The 20,000-nt window shown below is 43.6% G+C and overlaps 1 protein-coding gene across 17 annotated transcripts in view; it reads right to left on the bottom strand.

Annotated features, from left to right (window-relative positions):
• Positions 1-20,000, bottom strand: part of LOC133110373 (inter-alpha-trypsin inhibitor heavy chain H3-like) — a 31,792-nt gene that overhangs the window by 5,076 nt on the left and 6,716 nt on the right. For 2 of the 17 annotated variants that reach the window (XM_061220415.1, XM_061220417.1), the window contains exons 5-28: positions 19,780-19,890; positions 19,028-19,153; positions 18,087-18,203; positions 17,787-17,955; positions 17,092-17,205; positions 16,580-16,761; positions 15,718-15,897; positions 14,992-15,128; positions 14,254-14,438; positions 11,781-11,801; positions 11,658-11,687; positions 10,148-10,183; positions 8,991-9,023; positions 8,674-8,694; positions 8,553-8,579; positions 7,690-7,707; positions 7,558-7,584; positions 6,504-6,554; positions 6,292-6,309; positions 5,060-5,089; positions 4,886-4,903; positions 3,307-3,336; positions 3,128-3,145; positions 1,480-1,509 (exon numbers count right to left, since the gene is read on the bottom strand). In XM_061220415.1, the coding sequence (XP_061076399.1) occupies positions 1,480-1,509; positions 3,128-3,145; positions 3,307-3,336; positions 4,886-4,903; positions 5,060-5,089; positions 6,292-6,309; positions 6,504-6,554; positions 7,558-7,584; positions 7,690-7,707; positions 8,553-8,579; positions 8,674-8,694; positions 8,991-9,023; positions 10,148-10,183; positions 11,658-11,687; positions 11,781-11,801; positions 14,254-14,438; positions 14,992-15,128; positions 15,718-15,897; positions 16,580-16,761; positions 17,092-17,205; positions 17,787-17,955; positions 18,087-18,203; positions 19,028-19,153; positions 19,780-19,890 (1,729 nt within the window). The remainder of the gene's footprint in view (positions 1-1,479; positions 1,510-3,127; positions 3,146-3,306; positions 3,337-4,885; positions 4,904-5,059; positions 5,090-6,291; positions 6,310-6,503; positions 6,555-7,557; positions 7,585-7,689; positions 7,708-8,552; positions 8,580-8,673; positions 8,695-8,990; positions 9,024-10,147; positions 10,184-11,657; positions 11,688-11,780; positions 11,802-14,253; positions 14,439-14,991; positions 15,129-15,717; positions 15,898-16,579; positions 16,762-17,091; positions 17,206-17,786; positions 17,956-18,086; positions 18,204-19,027; positions 19,154-19,779; positions 19,891-20,000) is intronic. The other 15 variants (XM_061220418.1, XM_061220422.1, XM_061220425.1 and 12 more) reach the window with 12 other exon arrangements.

The raw sequence follows: 20,000 nt of genomic DNA, 5'->3' as shown, positions 1-20,000 counted from the left end.
GCTGACCTCATGTCACGCTGCACGTAGAATACTCCTCTACATTGCACATAAAAGACCGAAACTACGCTACTACGCTGCGTATTAAGTACAGAATATGAATTTGGGAGCAGTCATGCGACGTATGTGGGACGGGTCATAGACAGTGCAGCAGAGTATTTGGACAGTGGAATGATTTCCGCTCATTCGGCTCATTTGTATTCCAGCATTTTTTATGTGAAATGAAACAATGAATATGGGATTACAGGGCAGACGTCACCTTTAATTTGAGGTTATTTACATTCATATCGGTTGATCTGTGTAGGAAATACAGTACGTCCCTTTTTAGGCATAGGTCACCCATTTTAATCAGGTAACAGGACAGTTGGTTTCTCAGCCGTTTCTGATCAGTCAGGTGTATTCAATCGCTTCCTTAGTTCCGGTGTCAGAAAGCTATGGATTGCCTTTTGAGTCTGTTATTGGCGTTTGAGTCTGTTATTGGCGTTTGAGTCTGTTATTTGGCGTTTGAGTCGGTTATTGCCTTTTGAGTCTGTTATTGGCGTTTGTAAACATGGGGACCAAATTTTTGCCAATGAAAGTCAAAGGACCACATCACACCACATCACACCAATCCTCCACTCACTTCACTGGCTCCCCATCACCTCCCGGACTGAATACAAAATATCCCTTCTGACCCATCAGTGCATCTATGGAAATGCTCCCCCCCTATCTCAAAGAACTCCTCACCCCAGAACCCTCCACTCGAAACCTTCGCTCTGCCAACACCAACCGCCTCCGTCCCCACAAGACCAAGCTCTGCACCATGGGCGACCGAGCCTTCTGCTCGGCTGCTCCCCGCCTGTGGAATGCCCTCCCTGACTACCTGAGAGCACCGCAGCCCACTGATGCTTTTAAAAGAGGACTAAAAACCTACCTCTTTACCAAAGCTTTTTCTTAGTTTTTACATTTTATACATGCCATTGGGTGTTTTATTCCCTGTTTTTACCCTGTAGCACTTGTAAAGTGCACTACAAATAAAATGCATTATTATTATTTATTATTATTAAAGAAGCAGTTGAAACTGTGCTTCCCTCCAGGGTCTTTCAGCACACTTGTTCCTGGTTATGGGAATGCACTCTGTCGTACGTCGCTCTGGATAAGAGCGTCTGCCAAAGGCCAATAATGTAATTTAATGTAAAAATCCAAATGTGCTGGAGTACAATGCCAAACGAACTGAAATCTTACCACTCTCCAAATACTTACGGACTGCACTGCACAGGGTGACCAGATTCCCTGGATGACTGTGTCCGTAATGCCCTGAGAACCTTGAATAATTGCAGTTAGTCAGAAAGCCCACTGATCATGGCAAGACTGAAAAAAAACTAAAACAATAGAATTTGAGCATCTTCACCCCCCCCCCCTGAAAAAAAGAATCCCTACCAAAAACTAAATGGGTTTCCTAAATATTTTTAAAATAATGTTTAAATGTAATCGGTACAGTACCAGTTGTCGGCGGCAAATGCGTAGCAAAAACTGGAAAAAAGAAAAGAAAAACACAAATTGCACAATATTAGCTGATGTCTGCTCGGCGATTTCAGATCTTCAGTGAGACATGACACACGGAAGAGAGGATGAGGAAGAAGGAGATTTGAGATGAAGGGTATGAGGGAGAGAAAGGGGGACAGTCTGTATCGTTGCCAGCCCAGTGCTCAATCGATCTGGCCACAGAACCCACATTACAGTGAGAATTTAGAGAATCAGCTGGAACACATACCTCGTCAAGAACGTAATATTAGGTATTTAGATAAAGTAGGTAAAGTAAAGTCCCACTCCAGAATTATTGGCACCCCTGACTGGCAACGCACAAAAAGAAAAATAAAACAACATACTCCAGAATGCCAATATGTGAAAGATACTGTACTTTATTAATGATTCAATGGAACCAAGCAAAAAAGAAATATGTTAAAAATGTAATCATGATTGAATGAAGGTGTTGTGGTCAATTGAGACCAATTTGAATGTTTTACTCAGTATGTTTTGAAGCGTGTTTCAAAACAGATTGGTAAATGGTTGGCATTTATATAGCGCCTTTATCCAAAGTGCTGTAAGATTGATGCTTCACATTCACCCATTCATACACACACTCATACACCAACAGCGATTGGCTGCCATGCAAGGCACCAACAAGCTCATCAGGAGCATTTGGGGGTTAGGTGTCTTGCTCAGGGACACTTCGACACAGCCCGGGCGGGGATCGAACCGGCAACCCTCCAACTGCCAGACAACTGCTCTTACTGCCTGAGCCATTGAGACAACTGCTCTTACCGCCTGAGCCAATGAGATGACTGCTCTTACTGCCTGAGCCAATGAGATGACCGCTCTTACTGCCTGAGCCAACGAGACGACTGCTCTTACCGCCTGAGCCAATGAGGCGACCGCTCTTACCGCCTGAGCCAATGAGACGACCGCTCTTACTGCCTAAGCCAATGAGACGACCGCTCTTACTGCCTGAGCCAATGAGATGACTGCTCTTACTGCCTGAGCCAATGAGACGGCTGCTCTTACTGCCTGAGCCAATGAGATGACTGCTCTTACTCCCTGAGCCAATGAGATGACCGCTCTTACTGCCTGAGCCAATGAGATGACCGCTCTCACTCCCTGAGCCAATGAGATGACCGCTCTTACTGCCTGAGCCAATGAGACGACCGCTCTTACTGCCTGAGCCAATGAGATGACTGCTCTTACTGCCTGAGCCAATGAGATGACTGCTCTTATTGTCTGAGCCAATGAGACGACTGCTCTTACTGCCTGAGCCAATGAGACGACCGCTCTTATTGCCTGAGCCAATGAGATGACTGCTCTTATTGTCTGAGCCAATGAGATGACTGCTCTTACTGCCTGAGCCAATGTCGCCCCATGTTCCTCAGAGGAGAGAGCCTCATACGCACAGTGAATCATTGTGGGGGGGTCAGTGATTTTCTGGGACTGTTTTAATCCTAGTGGTCCAAGGGCACTGGTTAAGATCAATGGTGTAACGGATTCCATCAAGTATCAGGCGATAATTACAGGACAAGACTCCATGCTGTTATCCTTGACAGAGGTGGATGAACCAAGTACTAAACCAGGGGACTAAAAAAAAGCAAGGACTCACCCTTCGGAGGAAGACGGCCTGTAGGAGGAGAGTCACGTAATATACTACAGCACATTATACTATAACACATCACAATATATTGCACTGCTTGGAACCACCCCCCCCCCCCCCCCGAAAAAAAGAATCCCTACCAAAAATGACATTTTAAAAATAATGTTTAAATGTAATCAGTACTGTACCAGCTGACACCGGCACACGCGGAGATGAACCTGGAAAAAAAGAAAAGAAAAACACAAATTGCAGAATATTAGCTGATGTCTGCTCGGTGATTTCAGATCTTCAGTGAGACATCAAACGGACAGGAGTACATGACACACGGAAGAGAGGATGAGGAAGAAGGAGATTTGAGATGAAGGGTATGAGGGAGAGAAAGGGGGACAGTCTGTATCGTTGCCAGCCCAGTGCTCAATCGATCTGGCCACAGAACCCACATTACAGTGAGAATTTAGAGAATCAGCTGGAACACATACCTCGTCAAGAACGTAATATTAGGTATTTAGATAAAGTAGGTAAAGTAAAGTCCCACTCCAGAATTATTGGCACCCCTGACTGGCAACGCACAAAAATAAAAATAAAACAAACAAAAAAAAAATTACAGAAAAATAAAACAACATACTCCAGAATGCCAATATGTGAAAGATACTGTACTTTATTAATGATTCAATGGAACCAAGCAAAAAAGAAATATGTTAAAAATGTAATCATGATTGAATGAAGGTGTTGTGGTCAATTGAGACCAATTTGAATGTTTTACTCAGTATGTTTTGAAGCGTGTTTCAAAACAGATTGGTAAATGGTTGGCATTTATATAGCGCCTTTATCCAAAGTGCTGTAAGATTGATGCTTCACATTCACCCATTCATACACACACTCACACACCGACAGCGATTGGCTGCCATGCAAGGCACCAACAAGCTCGTCAGGAGCATTTGGGGGTTAGGTGTCTTGCTCAGGGACACCTCGACACAGCCCGGGCGGGGATCGAACCGGCAACCCTCCAACTGCCAGACAACTGCTCTTACTGCCTGAGCCATTGAGACAACTGCTCTTACTGCCTGAGCCAATGAGATGACTGCTCTTACTGCCTGAGCCAATGAGATGACCGCTCTTACTGCCTGAGCCAATGAGACGACTGCTCTTACCGCCTGAGCCAATGAGACGACCGCTCTTACCACCTGAGCCAATGAGACGACTGCTCTTACCACCTGAGCCAATGAGACGATTGCTCTTACCGCCTGAGCCAATGAGACGACTGCTCTTACTGCCTGAGCCAATGAGACGACCGCTCTTACTGCCTGAGCCAATGAGACGACCGCTCTTACTGCCTGAGCCAATGAGATGACCGCTCTCACTCCCTGAGCCAATGAGATGACCGCTCTTACTGCCTGAGCCAATGAGACGACTGCTCTTACTGCCTGAGCCAATGAGACGACCGCTCTTATTGCCTGAGCCAATGAGATGACTGCTCTTACTGCCTGAGCCAATGAGATGACTGCTCTTACTGCCTGAGCCAATGTCGCCCCATGTTCCTCAGAGGAGAGAGCCTCATACGCACAGTGAATCATCGTGGGGGGGTCAGTGATTTTCTGGGACTGTTTTAATCCTAGAGGTCCAAGGGCACTTTTTAAGATCAATGGTGTAACGGATTCAATCAAGTATCAGGCGATAATTACAGGACAAGACTCCATGCTGCTATCCTTGACAGAGGTGGATGAACCAAGTACTAAACCAGGGGACTAAAAAAAAGCAAGGACTCACCCTTCGGAGAAAGACGGCCTGTAGGAGGAGAGTCACGTAATATACTACAGCACATTATACTATAACACATCACAATATATTGCACTGCTTGGAACCCCCCCCCCCCCTGAAAAAAAGAATCCCTACCAAAAATGACATTTTAAAAATAATGTTTAAATGTAATCAGTACTGTACCAGCTGACACCGGCACACGCGGAGATGAACCTGGAAAAAAAGAAAAGAAAAACACAAATTGCACAATATTAGCTGATGTCTGCTCGGCGTTTTCAGATCTTCAGTGAGACATGACACACGGAAGAGAGGATGAAGAAGAAGGAGATTTGAGATGAAGGGTATGAGGGAGAGAAAGGGGGACAGTCTGTATCGTTGCCAGCCCAGTGCTCAATCGATCTGGCCAAAGAACCCACATTACAGTGAGAATTTAGAGAATCAGCTGGAACACATACCTCGTCAAGAAATTAATATTAGGTATTTAGATAAAGTAGGTAAAGTAAAGTCCCACTCCAGAATTATTGGCACCCCTGACTGGCAACGCACAAAAATAAAAATAAAACAAACAAAAAAAAAATTACAGAAAAATAAAACAACATACTCCAGAATGCCAATATGTGAAAGATACTGTACTTTATTAATGATTCAATGGAACCAAGCAAAAAAGAAATATGTTAAAAATGTAATCATGATTGAATGAAGGTGTTGTGGTCAATTGAGACCAATTTGAATGTTTTACTCAGTATGTTTTGAAGCGTGTTTCAAAACAGATTGGTAAATGGTTGGCATTTATATAGCGCCTTTATCCAAAGTGCTGTAAGATTGATGCTTCACATTCACCCATTCATACACACACTCATACACCGACAGCGATTGGCTGCCATGCAAGGCACCAACAAGCTCGTCAGGAGCATTTGGGGGTTAGGTGTCTTGCTCAGGGACACTTCGACACAGCCCGGGACGGGGGATCGAACCGGCAACCCTCCGACTGCCAGACGACTGCTCTTACCGCCTGAGCCAATGAGACGACCGCTCTTACTGCCTGAGCCAATGGGATGACTGCTCTTACTGCCTGAGCCAATGAGATGACTGCTCTTACTGCCTGAGCCAATGAGATGACTGCTCTTACTGCCTGAGCCAATGAGATGACTGCTCTTACTGCCTGAGCCAATGTCGCCCCATGTTCCTCAGAGGAGAGAGCCTCATACGCACAGTGAATCATCGTGGGGGGGTCAGTGATGTTCTGGGACTGTTTTAATCCTAGAGGTCCAAGGGCACTGGTTAAGATCAATGGTGTAACGGATTCCATCATGTATCAGGCGATGATTACAGGACAAGACTCCATGCTGCTATCCTTGACAGAGGTGGATGAACCAAGTACTAAACCAGGGGACTAAAAAAAAGCAAGGACTCACCCTTCGGAAGAAGACGGCCTGTAGGAGGAGAGTCACGTAATATAGTACAGCACATTATACTATAATTACATTATAGTATACATTATAATTACAATATATTGTAATAAACGTACACTGATACATTTTTTGCTGGTACACACTAACATTGGACATTAGCTGTGCATCTGAATAATTGTATAGTTACTCTGAAACCACATAGGAAGGGACTCAACTGCCATAACTGTAATCTTGCAGGTCCTCATAGTCAGCGTAAGTGTTGAAGACTGAAAAAAAAGAGCAACATCACAGACTTGGGTCAGGGGTCAGGGGTCAGGGGTCAGGTTGCAGTTCAAGCCTATCCCAGCATACATTGTGCGAAAGGCAAGAATACACCCTGGACAGGTCGCCAGTCCATCGCAGGGCACACACACCATTCACTCACACACTCATACCTACAGGCAATTTAGACTCTCCAATCAGCCTAACCTGCATGTCTTTGGACTGTGGGAGGAAACCAGAGTACCCGGAGGAAACCCAAGCAAACACGGGGAGAACATGCAAACTCCACACAGAGAGGCCCCGGCCGATTCGAATTTGGATTCGAATCCAGGACCTCCTTGCTGTGAGGCGGCAGTGCTACCCTGCCCACTGCACGATCCGTGCCAACCCAATTAATAGGACATAAGATATAAATAATCTTTTTATTTTCGATTGATGTCACACTCATGTTTGCTATGAATGGGAAAAGTAAAATAATGAAAGATTTTTGCTTTGTCATTTTCGATGGTTAGTGCAATGGCACATAGTGCACATGGCATTGGAGTGTGTAGAGATGGATTGTATATATGAGTTCTATGTTTTAAGAACCGATAATCTGCTAAATAAATGCAGTCTGGTTCAGGATTATGGTGGCACGGATGGTGTAGTGGGTAGCACTGCCACCTCACAGCAAGGTCCTGGGTTCGAATCCCCATCGGCCGGGGCCTCTCTGTGTGGAGTTTGCATGTTCTCCCCGTGTCTGCGTGGGTTTCCTCCGGGTACTCCGGTTTCCTCCCACAGTCCAAAGACATGCAGGTTAGGCTGATTGGAGAGTCTAAATTGCCCGTAGGTATGAGTGTGTGAGTGAATGGTGTGTGTGCCCTGTGATGGACTGGTGACCTGTCCAGGGTGTATTCCTGCCTTTCGCCCAATGTATGCTGGGATAGGCTCCAGCCCCCCTGCAACCCTGTTCAGGATAAGTGGGTTCAGATAATGGATGGATAGATGGATGGTTCAGGATTGATTTACCTGGTGGGGACATGGCGATGACCCTGGCTAATCGCAGGCGTTCAGGTGGAACAGAAGAAGAAGAAGAAGAGACTTTCAGTGATTGGACACAGGGGGGTGCTTTCCGGTGAGAATGTAGTAGGGCTTACCTACCACTACTCGTGTGAAGTCCTTCAAGAGGGAACAGAATAAGAAGAGACTTTAATTCAGAGTGTACGAAAAAGAGGATTCAGTTTGACATTTCAGTTTTATGTACTTTCCCCTCTCAGATTCAACACCAAAAATGTACTACATTTAAAATGAATTACATGCTATTTACCTTCAATAATTATGTCTGCATATATATAATTTTGGGATGGCATATCAAAATTTTAGACCTGTCATTCCAAAACCTAGAAACAGCAAACACACCCAACAGAACCTATGTAATGTACAACAAAGTAAAAATATCTCTTTGTTTTTTTTATTATACAAATGGCAACCACTCTTTCTCATCCCATCCCAAGCCCATCTAACAACGAGCTGGTGATGTCTCCCTAAAACAGCACCCCTCTCCAAACAAACCCCCAAATATTTAAGCGTTTAAGGGGATCGCTGAATTTTTCAACATTTTGTTGTTTGGAGAATGCCTTCATGTTGTTGTATATTTCAATTTCCTCTGTATAAAAACATCGGCTATAACGCAGGGCAAGTGTAAGGGAGAAGACGATGTTCACCCTAGCCGTATGAGGAAATGAGTCTTGGCTTTATTGCGTGTCTGTTTCCCATAGTGTGCGGTTTCCCAGTTTGTCAGCCGCCTGACGTTTACTCCAGAAAATATCAGTGGTTATCTTACGTGCGGTGCATAACCTTTAGAACCCAACTCGGTCACGTTTGGTCCTCACTCCCTGACAGAAACGCTTAATTTTTAGAAAAAAGTGCTGTTTGGAGAATGCCTTTATATTGTTGTATATTATAAGTTCCTCGGTATAAGAACATCTGCTAAATAAATGCAGTCTGGTTCAGGATTGATTTACCCGGCAGGGACAATGGGTGGAGGCTGCCTAATCCCAGGAACAGAAGAAGAAACTTTCAGTGACTGGACACAGGGGGGACTGCACAGTGTTTTCTGTTGAGAATGCAGTAGGATTCATTTACCTGGATGGGCCATTGGAGGTCCTTCAAGAGGGAACAGAAAAAGAAGAGACTTTCATTCACAGTGCACAACAAAGGACCGCACTTAAAAAATGCCATAATCACACTCAGGAAATTCACATAAAACAGTCATGACAAAATAAATAATGTGTCTATTTAATATATGCCCATTTTGTAAATCAATAATGCATATTTGTTTCATTAGTTTAAGGGGAACTACATTTTGTTGTTTGGAGAATGCCTTTATGTTGTTGTATATTTCAAGTTCCTGTATAAGAACATGTGCAAAATAAATGCAGTCTGGTTCAGGATTCATTTACCTGGCGGGCCCATGTGTCCTCCATATCCCATGGCTTCAGATGGAATAGAAGAAGAAGAGACGTTCAGTCAGAGTGTAAACCAAAGGACCATTGTTTAAAACAGTGATTCTCGACAGGGGTGCTGGGACCCGAAAGAGCGCCTCAGGGAGATGCAAGGGGGGCCCTGAGATGACACTGTAGGAAATTACTGAACGGTAAATAAATAACACAAAACAAGCAAATCACAGGATATAAGATAAAAATAAAAAGGTTATTTATATCTTATATCCTGTTGTTTGCTTGTTTGTGTGCCCTTGCCATATTTCTGCCGATTTGGCAATTAATTTCACTTTGGGAATTAGTGGCGATTAGTTAATTAATCAATTCCCGTGTGCTGACGACCAATTTCAATTGCCTGCCATGTGTGGTCTGATTGCGTTATTTAACGTTATTTAAATTTTTAATTTGTACATTATGTGAGGTGTGACTGATGTGTCACAGTTAGCTGTTGTTTCAGGGTTCATGGGAGCTGAACATCCTTTAGTTTAGTGCAGTGGGGACAGTCTGTCACATTTACCTTTTATGTGCACAAATGTTAGACACACCGACAGTTGGAGGACGGGCTTCCTCTGGGAAGGGAGACCCCGTTAGATTCTTCCATCTGTCTTGGCCAAGTGTTAGGGTCTGAGATGTATCGAACCTTACTGTACGCTTGCTGTCATGCTGTGCGTCCACCTAGTTTATTATACGCCTGGTTTTAACGGTTACTTTTGTCAAGTAAGGAGCTGTAGGCTTAGTTGAAGGTGGATGGTCGACGTGCTAATGCCAGCTTGTAATTAAAGAGGCTCGCTTAGACTTTCTGTAACGTAGGGCAAGTGTAAGGGAGAAGACGATGTTCACCCTATCCGTATGTGGAAATGAGTCTTGGCTTTATTGTGTGTCTGTTTCCCATAGTGTGCGGTTTCCCAGTTAGTATAGCGAGGTGTTTCTTTTTGTCACTTGCTAAACACACTGAACACAACTCGGTCGTGTTTGGTCCTCAGACCCCGCTCCTTGACCAAAATATTCTTTTGGGAAAAAATGTTATTGTTTACAAAATGCCTTTATGTTGTATATTTCAAGTTCCTCTGATAAGAAAATCTGCTTAATAAATGCAGTCCGGTTTAGGATTGACTTACCTGGTGGGGCCATTGGTAAAGATCCATAGTCTGCAGCTGGAATAGAAGAAGAAGAGACGTTCAGTCAGAGTGTAAACCAAAGGACCATTGTTTAAAACAGTGATTCTCGACAGGGGTGCTGGGACCCAAAAGAGCGCCTCAGGGAGATGCAAGGGGGGCCCTGAGATGACACTGTAGGAAATTACTGAACGCTAAATAAATAACACAAAACAAGCAATTAATAGGATATAAGATATACCGTAAATCCTCAAATCGTGGCCGGGGTCTTTTATTTACTTAGGCTGCACAAAGCACAGGCCTTTATTTGGGGCAGGCTTGTATTCGAGGCAGGCCTTTATTTCTTATTAAGCTTCTGTTGTAGAATTTTATACTTAGAAATAAAGTAAAAGGCTACACTTAAAGTGGGCCAACACTGTTCCTGTAACTGTTCAGAAATCAATTAGTGTAGGCTAATCAGGAACACCGTTTGGTAAGTCATAGTGTCAGTCTTAACAGACTTAGTTTATTGCAAATATTCTCAAACATAATAAATCACATGCAAGTTCAGAATCCATAAAATAACAACTTGCCAGACACGCCTTCATGAACAATAACAAATTAGCGTAGATAACAGCAAGTTAAGGATCTTTTTTTCCTAAAGTGCATTTTATTGTGAGACATGAGTTGAATTTGGAGTAGCATACCGGTAGGCTATCAAAAGATTTTCGCTTTGGTTTGGGATTTAATTTACTTTTGGACTGTTTGATTCTATTGCTAAATGTTGGGACTGATGGGCACTGAAATCTGGGGGGTATTTGATGGTTCACTGTTAAGTTCTATGTAGTTGAAAGAGTGTCGGGATTTCCACCCTTCTGTTTATTGCTAGCCAAGGCAGCCGCTTTCATTCATTCATTGAACGTGCGCTGTGCTGTAAATACATGGAAACCTTATTGTGTAGCCAAGTAGCCTAAATTGAGTTAATTTAAAATTTTGCCTGATTTACTTTTTATTAAATTCGTAGGCTGGAATGCCTTGTGGCAACAGTTGTGTTTAAATGTATACTGCTTCAGCCTTTGGCAAGCTACTCAGAAGGGGGCGGCGAGCGACTGGTAGCTTGAGAGCAACGTGTTGGAGACCCATGGTGTAGGACAACGACTTTTCATTGGCAACAGTATTAAACCCACCAACAATATAAAATATTAAGAAGAGCTCTTTTATTTCATTGAGTTAAATCGAAACAATGTCTTCTAGTGCTCAGCCCTACTGGTAGGCAATATTACTCCGACTTGTATTTGGGGGCCGGCCTTTATTTGTCCGAATCGACCACGCCCCCGGCTATTGTCCGAGGCCCGGCTTCAAATAGAACCCCGGACACAATTTGAGGATTCACGGTAAATAACCTTTTTATTTTTCGATTGATGCCACACTCATGTCTTCTATGAATGGGGAAAGTTGCTTTGTCATATTCGCCGGTTAGTGTAATGGCAAATTTAAAAAAATCACTTTTCTGGTTTCATTAGGATTGAATTACCTTGTGGGGACATTTGTTTATATCCAACGCCTTTAGATGGAATAGAAGAAGGTACTTTCAGTCATTGGACACAAGGGGGACTGCACAGTGTTTTCTGTTGAGAATGTAGTAGGATTTATTTACCTGGATAGCCCATCGGAGGACCTTCAAGAGGGAATAGAAAAATAAGAGACTTTCATTCACAGTGTACGACAAAGGACCACACTTAAAAAATGCCATAATCAGACTCAGGAAATGCACATAAAACAGTTATGACAAAATAAATAATGTATATATTTAATATATGCAATTAATATATGCAATTTGTTTAAAAACATTTTGTTGATAGAAAACATGCACATTAATCAACATTTCAGTTTCCACATCAAAGTAAATGTGCCAGTTGACTAATGAGCAGCTACATGTTGAGTATACTGTATTTGTAATATACAGCATACAAGACTATCATTCTACTCAATGAAACGCAAAAGTTTTACAAATATTTTTAGGAAAGACTTGTACGGATCTAGCTAATTGTTTCATTATTTAGTAGTTTTCAGCAATTAATAAATATTTAAAATATTTCGCGAGATATGCTGTATGAAACATTTAGCATGCCACTACGTACAGTAATAAAACATATATATATATATATATATATATATATATACAGAGAGGTGCTTCCAGTTTTCCTTCAAGTAACTATCATTTTTGCTGCATACAGTAGGGCAGAACCAGCATAATTGTAATTTTTTTTACTTCTTATTCAGTTATTCCAAGGTAATGCAATCAAAAGCAGTGAAATTTAACCACAAAGAGCATACAGTACAATTGTCCATTTGAAAAAAAAATTTTTTTAGGTTTGAGGTGATCACAAACGGTTTGTGTACAATTGCAAAGTATGTGTGTGACAGTTCTAACAAATTGTAACAATGAAAAACAACTGCATAAATCAGCAATATCTGCATTATTTTTTAAACCGGCAACCAATTAGGAAATATTGTTTATTTTAAATTTATTACAGGATCATTCTGTGAACATTCTGTGAACTTTTAACACATAAATGTTAAAAGTATTTATCTGAATTTTGTTTAAATGAAAACAGAACATAATCATAATTTAAATATCCATGCTGTTAATTTGTTTTAAAACCAACTGCAAGCTAGCACATCTGATTCACTATAATGTGTTTCAGTAGCAAGCGTATGCTAACATGTATAGTGAATAACGCCAAGAGGCACAATTGTAACACGTGTTACAACTGTGCATCAGTGGAACAGACTTGCTGCTTCATTGCTTATTAATTTATGCGAGTAAGCAATGCAAGCCAAATGTGTAAAAAAACACTCCCGATTCATTAATTTACTTAAGTGGGTGAAAAAACTTTTATTTTTGGAATAACTCGCTCAGAGTTTAATCTAAGGACATCACAATGCATATATGAATGCATTTTCATGACCGTGCTTATATTGCTGGGTATGAAAATCTTTTGTTGAAGCCTTACGATTGTGCCGGTTCTCCCCTACTCTGCAAAAAGTCTTAGGAATATGTAAAAATAAAAACTAAATCTGTAAAGTTTTCAAATATAATGAACAGTATCTAAATATAAGAAATATTACAAAGGACTATAGTAGTGTTAATACTATTAATAACAGCCTCAAGTTCCAAAAATATGTTTTATACTTGTAGCATTTAGACAAATACATTTCCGTAGCTTCTACAAATCCTCTTCTGTTCCCTCACTGCCCACAGCCCCAAGCCACCCTACTGGGATGTGCAATATACATAACGGAAGATATATTTATTATGATATAAGTTTTTTATGATTTGGTCACTTCTGGACCGTGGAACAGCAAATTATGTGTGCCTGATCCACTGAATACATTCATTAAATAAAAAACACAATTGTCAGGTAAACAACATAGCAAAGCATAGCTTGGCCCGTGCAGACACAATCACATCAGCCATGACCTTTCTCTAGGATGGAGACTTTATAAAACAATAAGACTGAATACAGGTGTGAGTGTTTCAAGTAAAAAAGTTAAAAGTTATCTATCCATCCATCCATCCATCCATCCATGATCTAAACCCACTTATCCTGAACAGGGTTGCAGGGGGGCTGGAGCCTATCCCAGCATACATTGGGCGAAAGGCAGGAATACGCCCTGGACAGGTCGCCAGTCCATCGCAGGGCACACACACCATTCACTCACACACTCATACCCACGGGCAATTTAGACTCTCCAATCAGCCTAACCTGCATGTCTTTGGACTGTGGGAGGAAACCGGAGTACCCGGAGGAAACCCACGCAGACCACGGGGAGAACATGCAAACTCCGCACGGAGAGGCCCCGGCCGACGGGGATTCGAACCCAGGACCTCCTTGCCGTGCAGTGCTACCCACTGCAGTTAAAAGTTATTTTGCTCTTTACTCGACTGATTGAAGTGTGGCTAATCACTGAGGCGTGGCAACAGAGCGGGCCGTGACAGGCCGTGGCTTGAGCGACTGGAGTCTGGCTGTTGACCGGGGCGTGGCCACTGGCCCTGATAGGGCACTGGGCCACCAGCCTCGGCTGCTCCTATAGGTCCTGTCAACCTCTGGCCGCGTGGCACTAACTTGGCATGAGGTAATGACCTTCATCTTCTCTCTTCTCGCCCTCCTTTGGTTTGTGAGCCACCTGCCGTTCACCCTCAGGCTTGGTGACCACCATGGAGGTGAGGGGAGTCACGAAGCTGTACTTCAGCGCCAGGGCCAGGACCTGCTTGTCCATTTGGGACTTCTCCTCTCCTGACAACAACAGCCTGCAGCCAGCAACACAGTTAAACACACAGACACACACACACACAGATATGCACATACACACACACACACACAGATATGCACATAAAAAAAATGTATATCGTGGAAAAGTTATTTTTCTTCAAAAAGAGAAACTTTCATATATTCTAGATTCATTACACATAAAGTTAAATATTTCATGCCTTTTTTTTGTTTTAATCTTGATGATTATGGCTTACAGCTCATGAAAATCAAAAATCCAGTTTCACAAAATATTAGAATATTACATAAGACCAATCAAAAAAAGGATTTATAATACAGAAGCGTCAACCTTCTGAGAAGTATGTTCATTTATGCACTCAATACTTGGTCGGGCAATCATGGGGAAGACTGCTGACTTGACAGTGAACTTGACAGTGCCTCTGTATTATAAATCATTTTTTTGATTGGTCTTATGTAATATTCAAATATTTTGAGATACTGGATTTTTTTACGTTCATGAGCTGTAAGCCACATTGCAGTTAGAGAACACACACACACACACACACACTGTAGCACTCATTCAGAGTAACTCACGCTTTTGCCATGCACTGCTGCAGAGTCAGATAGGCCCACAGCCTCTGGATGTACGTTGCAAAGATGTAGTCGTCCTTATTCTCCGGAACAGCCTTTTGCTCCTTCAACGTGGTCCGGAACACAACCGAATCGCCCTTCTGCAAATAGAGTCTGTCCTTTAGCACTTAGGAAACTTGATTTCAGCGCATAAAACCCATAGTAAACCTAGTGACAGTGGACGAGTAAAATAGTGTGAAGCAGTTATTTGGCTCATTTGGCTCTATGCTTTCACATTTAACATGTTCAAAGCACAGATTCACAGCTTTTATTAAAATGTATTTTTATACATTTTGGTTTTACTATGTAGAAATGAAAATACTTCTTACAGAAAGTCCCCCCCCCCCCCCATTTCAGGGTAGCATGAGGTTTGGAATAAAAATGTTTCCAGGTGTTTCTGATCATTTGCTTCCTTAGTGCAGGTGCAAGAGAGTTTGTGTATCTAGCATTGATTCAAGGATTTTGATTGCCATGGGAATCTGTTTTTCGCATTTGTCAACATGAGAACCACAGTTCTACTCAGAAATATCAAAGAAAATAAGCCAATACGAGACAGAGAAATAAGGAAAGAGCACTCAAATCCCAAACCTCAGGCTAATCAAAATCAACCGTCTGGAACATTGTTAAGAAGAAGGGCAGCACCGTTGAGCCAAGTGTTCTTAGCATCGTTCAGGAAGGAAGTGACCTCACCGTGTTAGCCTTGATCTCTGCGGTGAGCGCTTCCACGTCGTTGTCCGTGATCTGGCCGGAGACCACGATCTCTGAGCCGTTGTAGTACTGGGCGAAGCGGGTCTGGGTGAGGTTGGTCACGCCGCTGTAGTTCAGCTGAACGTTCAGCAGGAGCGGTGTGGCCACTTCCTCATAGAACCCCTGAGAAGGACACAGGCTGTGCTCAGGCAAGCAGGGCCTGCAGCGTAGTGGGGAAGGTACGCGACCGGGACCCGCAAGGTCGGTGGTTTGAATCCCGGCCCTTGAGCTAGGCCCTTAACCGTGCATTATTGCTCCAGGGGAGGACTGTCTCCTGCTTAGTCTAAAAGTCGCTTTGGATAAAATCGTCTGCCAAATGCCATGACATGACATGTAATGTAATCGATTAATGTAGCCATGCAGATGACATGTGTTGTGAAGAAGGACTTATTACAGTGATATCACTGGCCAACAGACAGTAGGTTTAATGGGCTTGGATGGGGAGTTGGCTGGTGGCCAAACATTAGACTTTAAAATAGGCAATAGGGGAATAAGTTGAAAACTGAACGCAAAATAGTTTCCTTGGATTTGGAAGTGGATTCTGGATTCAGAACAAATACTCAAGGGAACATTGGCAGGAAAGTTTGGGACAAAAAAGTCAGCTATGTTTCACAAATTGTCATCCAGAATTGATAAAGTGGGTTGAGGCAAAACTTCTCTTATGGGGATTTGTTGCATTAGTGCAAGTATAAACAGTTGACAGTATGAAGGCCATCGCTCACAATTACCCTGTCAGATCACTATACCTGCAAGATTCTGCGACCAGGTGTTCTGCATCTGCACCTGAGCACGAGCAGCACCATACCTGCAGCTGGAGGGCCGCATCTGAGTCGGAGTAGATCCTCCTGGCCACGCCGTCATTCTCCAGCGCCATCTTTTCCAGGAACTCATAGTTGACGTCGAACCCGAAGCCCAGACAGTAGAGTGTGTATTTCTTCCCGATGGCTTCCTTCACATTAGCCTGGATCTGCTTCAGATCGGTCACCCCTGCCCCAGAACGAACGAGCAACAACGCCGTGATCACACAAGACCCCCAAGTAAATGGTAAATGGTTGGCATTTTTAATAGCGCCTTTATCCAAAGCACTGTACAATTGATGCTTCTCATTCACCCATATGTGTATATTTCCCCAGAGAGACGATGGGGAGATCAGTACCCTGGAGAGCGATAACCTTACCGGCCAGACCAAATCCCTCTACCGTGGACAGCACATGTGAGCAAACCCTGTGGAAAAAGTACTGACACAGCGGCAACGGCTTTCCCTAAAGAGCAGGGGAGGATAGAGAGAGAGAGAGAGAGAGAGAGAGAGATTTGTACCAGAGGTGGGGTCTCCGTCGGTGAGCAGAATGAGGATGGAGGCAGCATCCTGAGTCTTTTCAAAGCGGTTGAGCATCTTCACCCCCTCCAGCACTGCAGCGTTTATGTCAGTTGCTGAAAAGAAGCAGGAAGCAGATAAGGGTATATAACCATCCATGGGACTCACATTAACCCAATACTACCAGGGTGGCCTGTAGCGTAGTGGTTAATGTACGTGACTGGGACCTGCAAGGTCGCTGACTCGATCCCCGATGTAGATCCACAAAGCCGCACCCCCTTAATCCAGCATTTCTCCAGGGGAGGGTTCTCGCCTGCCTAGTCTAAAATCAACTGTAAGTCGTCTGCCAAATACCATTAATGTAATGTAACAAATAGGGATTTCACAAATATATTACTCAGTTGATCAAATAAAGCATACACGATTACAAATTTAGCTCAGCACGCGTTTCTTAAGACTTGATTTGGTTGGTGATTGCAGGCGAACACAAATACTAGCAGGTGAATGCTGCCCTCCGACACCTGGGCTGCAGGAAAGGCTTCACAATGTCCCCTCCCAGTGTTGCATGAAGTGGAGTATGTATCCACAGTATTACAAATCAGTTAATTCAGGAAATCCATTCAACGCATTCAGTTTTTTGATAGTAGTTAATTGAATGAATTGATATACTTGGCAGCCTACTAAAAGTTGAACTCACAGCCTCTGTCTCTGATGTTCTTCACGAAGGTGCGGGCGGGGCTCAGGTAGTCAGAGTTGGCCGGGACCAGGTCGTTTTTCCAGGGGAACACCTGATTGTCAAACGTGATCAGGCCAAAATGGTCCTCTTCAGGTATGTCTTCCAGAATCTTCAGCAGAGCCTCACGAGTCTGCAGGAGGGAAACGGCACATTTTCTACCCCGCCTGTCACTCCTTATGTTCGCTGCACACATATGAGACTAAAGTTTTCACAGGTCGCGCTCTAACACACACACGTAGACACACACACACGCACACATACCTGTACCATCTTGCGTCCGTGCATGGAGCCACTCTGGTCAATAATGAACACAACATTTTTGGGAATGCGTTGAAGGCCAGCGGGAGCAAAGTAGTGGACAAAGTATCCCTGAGACACCTGCGAGAGAGAGAGAGAGAGAGAGAGAGAGAGAGGGAAGGAGAGAAAGAGATGGAGAGAGTGAGAGAAAGAGGGAGAGAGAGGGAGACAAAGAGAGGGAGTGTGAGATGGAGAGAGAGAAAGAGAGAGGGAGAGAGGGAAGGAGAGAAAGAGAGGAAGAGAGAGAATGAGAGAGGGAAGGAGAGAAAGAGAGGGAGAGAGGGAAGGAGAGAAATAGAGGGAGAGAGGGAAGGAGAGAGTGAGATAGAAAGAGAGTGAGAGAGAGGGAGGGAGAAAGAAAGGGAGAGAGTGAGAGAAAGAGAGAGAGAGGGAAGGAGAGAGTGAGAGAAAGAGAGTGAGAGAGAGAGAGAGAGAGGGAAGGAGAGAAAGAGAGGGAGAGAGGGAAGGAGAGAAAGAGAGGGAGAGAGAGAGAGGTACTTGTGATCCAGCCAGCATATAAACACTGTCACTCACACTCACTCCAGAGCTGTGATATAGCCGACATAAATATCACCACTCAAATGAGATCCAGCTCAAATTAATTGCATTGCACATGTAGCTTGGTTAGCACGGCTAGTTCGCTCGTAAGCATGGTGAAGTGCGTTTGTTCAACAAATATTTGATTTGAGTGAGAGGCCGGGGTTCAAATCCCACCTCGGATTCTTCACCCGTCACGCACAATTTTGCAAGAGAATTGCCAAATAAATGTGTAATTAGGGCTATATACACTCATAGTTTCATGTAGTAGAGGAGTTGATCTCGGTGTGAATTAGTACCGTTTGTGGATGCGGAGGCATTAAGAATAAGGAAGGCGCACATCGCACAAAACATGGCGCTGTTCGTACCTGGATTTCTCCCTTTGACTGGGCCCGGTTGACATCGTAGATGAGGAGCAGATCTCCATTAAGCCCTGGATCTTCACAGCTGGAACACTGCTGCTGTTCTTGGGAAGGAGTGTACTTCAACAATGCCTGGATCAACAGTAAGATATTATCATTAATCTGATTTAGCAGATGCACTTGTCCAGAATCCTCTTGCTTTTATTTTTACATATCCATACCTTTATACAGGTATACAGTAGATATTGGGTGAAACAATTTCAATACGTAGGACCTATTTTCCATAGACACCAAACGTGTGTAATTAAGAGTAATTAACAGCTTCTTATAATTCAAAGGTTTATGTATTTAGTTGCTGCCACGGCTGATTTAATATTTGCATGAACGAGCTATTGTACAGGTCTACCTAGTAAAGTGCTCAGTGATTGTACATAATCATCATATCACACTACTGGCATGGGTATGAGTGCATGTGTAATGGTTACTACACCATGTAGAAGGCTAATCACAGCATATATAGGAATAGCTACATGACCGGGACCCGCAAGGTCGGTGGTTCGATCCCCGGTGTAGCCACAATAAGATCCGCACAGCCGCTGGGCCCTTAAGCAAGGCCCTTAACCCCGCATTGCTCCAGGGGAGGATTGTCTCCCGCTTAGTCTAATCAACTGCATGTCGCTCTGGATAACAGCGTCTGCCAAAGGCCATTAATGTAATGTAGTGTAATGCAATGTAATAAGTAGCACGAGGAACATTACCTCTTTCTCTGACACAGTGGTGTTCAGGGCACTGCCCCGGCCCTCTGAGAGCAGAGAGCCCTTGGTGTTCAGGAAGGCGATGCCCTGCTGCTCGGAAACTCTCACCTCGATCTGGAATAGGGGTTCAGGGGTCAACAGGAGGATATCTAGGAACATGCCTCTGCAAAGGCCACCTTACCCTCTCTCTGCAGAGCTCTTGTTGCCCCACACTGTCTCTCTTT

Source organism: Conger conger, chromosome 14, assembly GCF_963514075.1.
Source record: "Conger conger chromosome 14, fConCon1.1, whole genome shotgun sequence".
In the NCBI taxonomy this organism is placed as follows: domain Eukaryota; kingdom Metazoa; phylum Chordata; class Actinopteri; order Anguilliformes; family Congridae; genus Conger; species Conger conger.
This window is presented reverse-complemented; position numbering and strand designations above follow the sequence as displayed.